Source organism: Grammomys surdaster, unplaced genomic scaffold, assembly GCF_004785775.1.
Source record: "Grammomys surdaster isolate TR1022 unplaced genomic scaffold, NIH_TR_1.0 225, whole genome shotgun sequence".
NCBI classification, from domain to species: domain Eukaryota; kingdom Metazoa; phylum Chordata; class Mammalia; order Rodentia; family Muridae; genus Grammomys; species Grammomys surdaster.
Window position 1 is genome coordinate 6,029,194 of NW_021604670.1, and position 9,837 is coordinate 6,039,030.

Sequence of the window (9,837 nt, forward strand, 5' to 3'; positions counted from 1 at the left end):
TTGTTTACAGCTACTTTCCCTGAAACAGGAGATATTACCTACCCATCTGTTTCAAGGTACCCTATGCACTTCCCCTGGTACCTCAAAACCAGGACTTCACCTACCTCACCTGATCTCAGGAACCATCCTTCTGAGCCTTGTATGCCCTGCCTCCCAGATATACTCTCAAAACACCAAAGACAGAACAGCTGAGATGAACTCATGTCAGGAAGACGGGCAGCTTTTGAGTATGTCAAGTTCAAGATGAGGAAAGTCAGCTGGGGTGGAATCTGGCCCAATCCCTATCTGGGATTTCAGTCCTTCAGCTCCAGTTAGCACCAACAAATATGGAAATACTATGTGTGTGGTCTTACAGGATCCCACTGAAACCACAAAGTCCAGATTTATGGGGACCAAGAGGCCAAATGCTTGAGCCTGGGAGGTCTGTACAGAACCTAGAATATGAACTAAACAACATATCCCCAAAGTAAGGGTGATGGTTTGTATATATTGGTAGATATAGCCTTGTTACAGTAGGTGTGTCACTGTGGGTGTAGGCTTTAATACCCTAGTCCTAGTCCTAGCTGGCTGGAAGTGAGTATTCTGCCAGCAGCCTTCAGATGAAGATGTAGAACTCTCAGCTCCTCCTGCACCATGCCTGCCTGGATGCTGCCATGTTCCTGCCTTGATGATAATGGACTGAACCTTTGAACCTGTTAGCCAGGCCCAATTAAATGTTGTCCTTATAAGAGTTGCCTTGGTCACGGTGTCTGTTCACAGCAGTAAAACTCTAACTAAGACAGTAAGCTTTCTCCACAGGGAATGCCTATGAGCCAAACTAATAATAGCTTGCCCCAGTCCGAACCTATATACGGATGTCGTGATGCTCAGTACTTGAGTATATTTAGAGACAGGGCAGAACCTAAAAAAACAAAACAAAACAAAAAAAACTGGCACACTTACCAAAAGACACTGCAACAGAGAGAGACAGATACACCCAAGAGGAGCCTGTGCACTGAAGTTCCCAGAGAAGATGCCACTCCCAGCTTAAAGATTCTATAAGGCTGAAGGACTGATTAGAACTTCTGGATTGTTGCAGGTCCAGATTAAATCTTAGACCATTCCACTGGCTCTCTTGCCCACCCACAGATAAGACACTGTCTTATCTAATACCCTAGTTACCAGGAGGTGAAACCTTCTGGAATGTTCTGGTCTAGCAGACCACTAAGTTCTAGCAGTGGGAAGCTAAGACGGTCATCAGACGGAATCTGAGAGACTTCTGCTCTGCTGTACGTTGTCTAATCTCAGTTCTCAGCAATGTATTTGAATTTTATCCTGTAACAAAATAAACTTCATGAAACCATTGACAGATACACTGGGACATTTTCTTTGGGGCCACTTCTATCCATGTTCCTGGGGTGCAGCTCATTTTGCCTCAAATACCTCTTATTTGCTTTGAGGATTTTTTTTTGGGGGGGGGGTCAAAATATATGGAAAACACGGCCACCCTGAATCACAGAAGAAACCAATCCTCTTGGCAATACTCTGGTTATCTGGGACAACCAGCCTCCAGTACTGTGAGGTACTGTTGGCTGAGCAGGCTCTCCAGTCCACTGAGCTCTGCTAAGGCCATCCTAGCAACCTAACACAGTCACAAAAGTCAGAGGAGTCTGGAAGGCCTGGAAGATCTGAATAGGCTCTAGGCACCTGAAGCTAGTACATTTCACACCTAAAATCAACTATTTGGGGAGCATCTTCCTCAAAACTCACTGTGTTCCCTCCAAGTCTCTTTTGCTTGTGGAATAAGGGCAGGATGTGGCCTAAGTTCCTTGCTACTCAGCCAATGGGTATCAGCAGCCCCTTTTGCCAAATGTCAGGTCCCAAACTGCAGAAGATCTGATTAACGGGCAAGCATACATTTCATCCGAAGCTTGTTTGTTGGTTCCAGTGTGTTGCTCTGCTTTAAAGGAATTTCTACAATGTGAGCTAGCTGAATGTCAGGCTGCATAAGAGCCCTTCCTTCCATTAGTCACCTGGCTTTCTGTCACTGGGAGACAAAATATGTGAGAAAAACCAACCATAATGGGGAAAGGTTTGGCTCAAAGTTTTAGTCTGTGGTCACTCGGGCCCTATGGCGAGGCAGAATAACAAGGTATGGAGGAGGGGAGAGGGAAGCTACTCAAATCACAGCAGCAAGGAAGCAAAATGGGCATTTGTAGTTCCAATACCCGTGCTAACGGCATGCCTCACATGACTTAACTTCCAGAACAAAGCTGACCTCCTATCTGTTCCATCTCCCCACAGCATAACAGGCTGTAATCTTTAGCATGTGGGTTCTCAGGGGATATTCAAGAGGTTCCTCCAAAAAGATGTTTACATCCCAACCCCAAAACCTATAAATATTATTTCATGTAAATAAATTAAGATGAGATGGGAGACTATCCTGGACTATCTGGAGGGGCCCTCCATGGAATCCAGAGGGCTCTGAGAACAGGAAGTTAAGAGGGAGAAGGGCCTGTGTGGATGGAGGGTGTGACTATAGAGCAAGTAGACAAGAATGCGAATGTCTCTAGAATCAGTGGAGTCAAACCAACGAACTTCCTACCTGAGATAAGGATCTTGGGTCCATCACGAACAAACATTGATGTTATCTGTTGGTTACCTCATTTTTTCCTATGTGGGTCAGTTTTAATTAGCTTGTAGAACCAGCATGGAAATCAAATAGACTACTATGTGATATCCATTTCTGTTCCATATCCTACCACTCCTAGCAAAACACAAAGAAGGACAAGTAACTTTCTCAAGGCAGCTCAGGCCCTTACTTCCCTGTCTTTCTCTCTCCCATCTCTTGTAACCAAGCAGTCTCTCAGGCAATGGCCTACGGGTCTTTAACCAAATCGCTTTCCTCAGAGTGTCTGAGAGTATGTAACATATGTCTGCCACAGGAGGGAGGAGATACTGTTGGCACTTTGTTGGGGAGAGGCTAAGGACAGATTCTGTGTGCTGCAAAGCTCCAGACGATCTTACAGAACGGTGGCAACCAACCATGCTCCAGATGGTCCAGAAGAGAGTTTTAAAAGCCATCTTCCAAACCAGGACATTCAGACTTGCTGTCTTCCTAATACCACTGTTGGAGTCTACTACTGACCTACAGAGGGACCATATTTCCTCTTTATCCACCTAAACACGATCAACATTATTTTCTTGTCTCCCAGAGGAGAAACTCACCAGGGGCATAACTTAGGTCACTGAAGCAGCTCTCCAAATTCCCTTCCCTCTCCAGATGCCAAAGACTTGCTTTGCCTTCTGTCTGATCAAGCACACTGCCAGCCCATGGCTAAACCTGGACATGTTTCTCTGAAGTCCTCCTGGGCAATGTCCTCCTATTAATTCTCGGCCTCTGCCTCCTGCTGCCTCCACTTATCTTCTACCCTTTAAACCTGGACGTGCTCTGCAGCTCTTCTGCTGGTGTAGTGAAGAGACCACTCATACCTCATGTTTTAGCGCCTGATCAGAAACGCGTTAGTGGAAGGAATCCTGTATTTAGCCTCCTCGCTTCTATTTGCAAAGGGTTCCTCCGAACCTTTACGGGTGGAACCAGACACAGGAAACACCCTCTCCCTCTTGCTATACTCCCACATCCTATCTCTACTCTGCCTGCAGAGCCTCACTACTTCCATGGCTGCCAGCCCAAGCTGGCACAAGTGCCATGGCTTCTGGCCAGATGTTGTCCTTTGCCCAGTACAGGCAATTCTGTACAGAGTAGCCAAGGAATCACTTAAAATATAAATCAGACACTACTCTCGGTTCAGAATCCTTAAATGGCTTCCAAAGCATTTAGAATCAAATCCTTTTTTTTTGGAGATAGGGTCTTACTGTATAGCCACAGTTAACCTAGAACTCACTATGCGTTCTACATAGTTTAAGGCTAGCTTAAAACTCTCTGCCTTGGGGTGCTAGCAAATTCTTGTGATTTATATCCTGAAGGTCTACACCCAACTAATTCTCATGATCACAGGCACAGACGTTTCTATTTCAAGGCCTTCACGCTCAATTCTTCCTCAGTCCTAGCTGTCCACTATAATCTTAGGTTTTTTTTATCATCATTTCAGCTATGACTTTGTCTTCGATGTGCCTAAGTAGAATAAAATCAGACTTATAAACACCTTTCTCAGAATCTGCAGGCCCTTGGAGAACCCAAGATTATGGCCAATTTAGTACCAAGGAGAGCTCTTGGGTTTGTACATGGTCTCTAATACGGCAGAACCATGTGGCTCTCAGGGCCTGATGCCTTTTATAAGGGTGATATTGCCAACAAGGAAGCTCTATAACCAGGACTTAATCACCTCCAGCCACCCCATCTCCTCAAACAACCAGTCTGGTTGTAGACTTTAAAAACTACTGCCTAAAGGTCTTTTATGCCCCAATACAAGACAAACTTAAAGAAAACAAGGACACTGTTTTTCACTCAACTGTATATTCTCAGAGCCTGGCAGGTTTCCAATAAGTATTTTTGGGTAGGATTCTGCCAGTAGACAGACAGATTACATTGAGATGATGAACATTAGACTGCCCACACAAAACGGGATGGTTTTCATCGGAAAGGTCTATCATATCTCTTAAACCAACGGTACTGAATTTAAACTTGAACCCCCTGGTAATATTTCCATCTGCAAAGGAAGGTACCAGAGTTAGCACTAACGGAGCAAGCACTGAGCTGGGTGTGGGACATGTTAACTGTATTTAAGTCTAGCATCTCACAGTAGTTGTGATCAGCACTGGCCTTCTAGCAGAGGACCTACAGCTCACTGCCCTAAGACAGTCCACTGCCAACAGAAGATAGGAGGCCAGGCCTCTGGGGTCCAGTGTGGGAATATTCTCATTGAGGATATAGAATAAAATGGTTGCTTTTCAGTAACAGATGGGATGGTGCAGTGAGTCAGGCCACGTACCACCTGCCAGACGCAAATGTGCCTCCTACACCCAGACTTGGACAATGCTCAGTGGTTTTCTGCAGAAGTGGTAGCCTGTGTGTGCACGCAGGCCATGCCCCCTATTTCCTCTTCACTCACAGTAAAGCAAATGAAACTATTGTTTCAGGTCCAAGAACTATCTTGCATCTACTTGCTGGGAATGCCAGGCATTAGCCTGTCATTATCTAGGACCTGTACAGGACACTTTAGTTGATCCGTCAGGCCTCCAGCTTCTCATCTGTAAGAAAGAATCTGCATGGTCTTATGATCTCAAGTGAACAATCCACCTCTCTTACCTGATGTACAGATAAAATACAGTCTGTGTGCAGTGTGTACACACACGTATGTGTGTGCAAAGGCCAGGGGTAGGCATCAGGTGTCTTCCTCAGTTAAACTTAACTTGTCTTTCAGTGAGAAAGGCATTCTCATCAAATCATGAGCTCACCAATTTGGTTAGGCTGGCTAGTCTTCAACTCCAAGAGTCTACCTGTCTGCCTCTCTGTTGGCAGGATTGATGCTGTGTCTGCAACCAGCTTCCTTCCCGGCATGGGTGTGGAGGGTCCAAGTTCATGTTCTCACACTTGGGCAGCAAGCACTCCAGAGGCTGAGCCACTTCACTCTAGCGCTAAGATATCCTTTTTACAGGTTATTCCACTCTGGATACGGACCCTTCATCTTTTCTATTAGGGATGCTGCCTTAGCAGTTTGTAGAATATGGTGCCAGCATCTTATCAGCAGTGCTCTCACCTGTTGCAATCTTAAAGAGAACTCAGCAGACATGCCTAGCACCATTTATATCTCTTAAATTTTATTTCAAAAGCTTGCCAAGATAAAAAAAAATACATTATCACTCAATATTTACATAGCTCTTTCTGCTCTTAAGCAGACCACATTCATTTTGCAGGGAAACGGTGTGTCGGGCAGGATGCTAACCAGAGCGAAGCAAATTCTGTCTGTTGAGATATGCTGGTCCTCGCACGGATAGCACTATCCTGACTGGGATGATTAAGTGTGAAGTACCAGCCATATTGGTTTTACTCACATTGTGGGTCAGAGATGACACACAGATCTACCTTCAAATCATAGGCCTCTACCTCAGTGACATTTCTTGGATTTTTACATGCCAAGATACCCTTTTTTCAGTTAAGAACAAATTACTACATCTGGCCCCTCCTAAAATATGCCGTTAGGGGAAAAGTTCAAGTATGGCCAAATAACACACCCATGGACATTTGGAATTATCTCCACTCCTAAAAACTCAATCATACCCAATACAGACACTATATTTCTAGCCTTTCCAGCCTAAAATATGATAAAAATCCCCACTTTATACGTAAGTATCTGCTGTACCTTGTACCTTGCACATGAAGACCCTTTCTGCCCCGTTCCTGCTGACTGGAACCGTGGCTTTCTATAAATGTAAATAATCCTTTTCATAATTGGGGGGGGAAAAGTTGGTCAGTGTGTCAGGGTGCAGCAACTTCACCCTCTCCTCTCATCCTGAGTGGTTCATGAAGCCCTGCAAGGCCCCAGTATACAAAGCCCAGGCAGGTTGCAGGCTAAATCCAGAGATGGGCCTCTTGCAAGGGAGTCAAACAGCACTGCAGGCAATCAGAAAGGATGCCTGGAGAAAACAGTGCACTTCCTGTATCACGGGTTGGAAATTCCTAAAGTGAATCAAATTAACTGCGTTCTTGGCTAATAATAAACAGCCTAGAAAGGACTTAGCCAACCAATTTTTCCTGTGCTCCGTTATTCCACTCTCTACTAATCAATCAGGATGTGTTTAAAAGACCCAGGGGAGGCTCACCCGGACTCTCAGAACTCATGCTCTCCTCTGGCAAGCTGTTCCCGCTGCACAAGAGTCCCTTGTGTCCAGATCTCTCGGGACCTGAGGCCTAAGAAAATAGCTCTAACTTTCAAGGTTGCAAAGCAGTTTAAAGATAGAGGCCTCCAGGCTGGGAGCGGTCCACACTCCCGTTTCAGTATTTAAAAGTCTCAGAGCTCCTACAGCTCTGCGCTGCCGAGGTAAAACAAAGCAAAAGGAAATCTAAGTTTGGGGGGGGGGGGGCGAAGCGTGCAAAAGAGCAAGTGCCAGCTCTCCCACGTGGGCCGAGTCAAGATAGCGGAAGCGCAAGTCCCGTAAGGCTGGAGGGACCCGCACAGCAGCCGCAGAAGCTGGGCCACGCGTCGGCTCCCGCCTGGAGCATCTCCAGGGGGGAGTGGTACTAAAGGAGGGTGGCAGCGGGGCGCAGTCCCCCCTCCATCACCCCACTCCTCATCAGAGTCCTGGTTACCACCACTCGGGCCCCGAATGCAGATGACTTCAAAGGCTGGGAACACCGGGGTGCCGCGCCCCTGTCCCTCTCTGCTGAGCTGTGGGTGGGGGGCGCTCGGGCTGGGGACACAGCCTGGAGGCGCGGTCCCTACGGAGGGGCGAGAGGGAACCCAGCAGGGGTGGCCCATTCGCAGCTTGTAGGGTGATCTCACCTTCACCGCTGTGCAGGCGGAGCCCGAGGCCATGTCTGCACCAGGGAAGTCCACGGCGGGCTGCGGCGCGGGACCGGGAGGAGACTGCGGGGCCGGCGCCGCGCGGGAGTGAGCAGTGCGGGGTCCACCGGCTCTGGCTCCTCCTCTTCCTCCCGGGGAGCGCGGGATTGGCTGCTCTCCTGGTACCCTCCTCCTCAAATCAGGTTCCCGCCTCGCGTCCCTTTTGGAGACTTTTCGGCTTCTCGGGACTTCTGTTGTTACAGTGCAGTCTGATGGCTCGTCCATGATCAAAGTAGAAGTGAAGCCACTTAGGACGTGCTTGGCACTTTCTCTTTTAACTGTTTCACAAGAACTTGGTGAGGTAGCGCAATACTGCCAGCTCTGCGGTGATTTGGCAGCCTCAGTGGCCAGGGCTGTAAAACCAGGTCCTGCCGCATTCCAGCAGGGCTGGGGCGGTTTGCCGGGAAGCTTTTAAGGAGGCAGGACCCTCCCCAACACCCAGCCTGGTGCTACCAGGTGAGGGGCGTTTTAAAATATCCTTTATACAATGGCTAGTGGTGCAGATTTGTAATCCCGGTCAGCAGTATGATATGTTCAAAGTCTTATTTGGCCACAGGGTGAGTTCAAGACCATCTTGAGCAATATTAAGAGTGTATCTAAAAAAGGAACAGAGGGCTAGGTATTTTTTTAGCTCGGCACTAGAGTGTTTTATCTAGCATCCAAGGAGGTCCTAGCTTCAATCCTTACCCAATAAAATAAGCAAGAATTAAAACTTTCTATGCCAGGGCAGCATACAATACAGCAGGATTCAGAATCAGGACCTGTGTTTCCTGATGCCATACCAGCAGGACCCACTCTGACCCCAGCGACCTTTCTCCTGGATACTCACTCTGAGAGGCCCTAACCCTTCTCTACTAGGATGATTCATTGTAGCCTTTGATGGTACAAGCCGTCCTAAACAAAATGCTGGACAGCAGCTATCTTATTTTTTCTTTTTTCTTAATTTATTTCATTTATATGTATGCACACACAAATGCCTGCAGGTGTGTGTGTGTGTGTGTGTTTGTACACGCATCCAGAATTTAGCCTGCAGCTGGAGTAACAGGGAACTGTGAACTGCCTGATATGGGTACTGGAAACTGAATTTACCTCTACAAGTGCTCTTAACCCCTGAGCCATCCCTCCAACCCTGGGTGACAGCTATCTTAAGGATGCTCCCTGAAATATAGAAAAGGTACAAATCACTCTGTGGTTGGGAAGGGAATCAAGGAAGGAAATTCTGTTTTTTTTTCTTTTCAGCAGTGTTAATTGAAAGTTCCTGTCGGCTCCTTAAAGCCGGGTCTGGGTCTCTCCAGAGCTGAGCAGAATGGTGAGTGTCAGCAGCCCAAAGAAACACACCCAGCCAGGAGTCTTGTCTAAGCAGGAACTCAACTTTATTGCTTCAGCCTCTCACCTATATAAACTTGGAGCATAGAGAGGGGGAGTTTTGGTGGGGTGAGATGACGTAGGGAGCGGGAAGGGTGACGGAGGGTATGGGGTGACTGACAGGGCCAAATGCAAAGTTTGACATCAGCAACAGCTGAGCAGAGGCAGGGCCAAATGGGTCTTGTTTAGTCACCCCAGTACGGAAGTGACTGAGATAGGTCTCAAAACTCAAGACAGGCTCAGGTTTGTCCTCAAGGCCCAAACCAGGGCCAAAATGGGACCCAGTAAGTTCTCAGAGAAAAAGTATCATCTACATAACATTCTAGAAGGTTGATTGACTGATCAGGATTTCAGTGACTGTGGAGAGTTGGAAAAGTTGCAGGCCCAGAACCAAATTATCTTGCCCTGTCTTGAGCCACTAAGTGATATTTATTACCTGCCTTTTTGTGTGCCTTAATGTCCTTGTGCCTATTGGGTAAATCTTTCTGGAATGTACAAAGCTAGCTCCCACCAATCCACAAGCCTAGAGTCATCTGCCACCTACACTCCATATGTCCCTTCTTTGTAACTCACCTATGTCATGTTTTCAGGAATGCATTCAAAGTGTCTTCCTCTGTGATTTTCTTAGTTCTGTTCCTGGGAAAACTTAGTGAAACTCTTACTGTCCTGGAATATGGTATTTGGCTTAAACTAAATCTGTGTTCCCTGACATGGCTACTCATGCTTGGATCTAAAACAAATTCTCAGACTGTCTTTGAGGTGAGAGCTGGCGTTTGTGTCAGTAGTAAGGCAACAGCAGTGCAACTCCATTCAGTGCACTGCCATCTTCTGAGAGTGTGGATGCTGCCTGAAGCCGTGTAGACCCAGTTGTTTCCATTATTCTCTCTGTGTCTAAGTTTTCTCAAGATATAAATGTTTCTTCTGTTACAATCATTTTAGGTTATAAAATATAATGGAGAGCTGGGTGTGG

At 46.8% G+C, this 9,837-nt stretch overlaps 1 protein-coding gene across 2 annotated transcripts in view; it reads right to left on the bottom strand.

Annotated features, from left to right (window-relative positions):
- Mtap (methylthioadenosine phosphorylase) overlaps positions 1-7,535 on the bottom strand; it is a 40,971-nt gene extending 33,436 nt beyond the window's left edge. Inside the window, exon 1 of one of the 2 annotated variants that reach the window (XM_028773350.1) lies at positions 7,443-7,535. Coding sequence is in view for 1 of the 2 variants with exons in the window: in XM_028773349.1 (XP_028629182.1) it covers positions 7,443-7,475 (33 nt within the window). In the remaining variant the exon portion in view is untranslated. The remainder of the gene's footprint in view (positions 1-7,442) is intronic. The other variant, XM_028773349.1, reaches the window with a different exon arrangement.
- Positions 7,536-9,837: the final 2,302 nt, after the last annotated feature.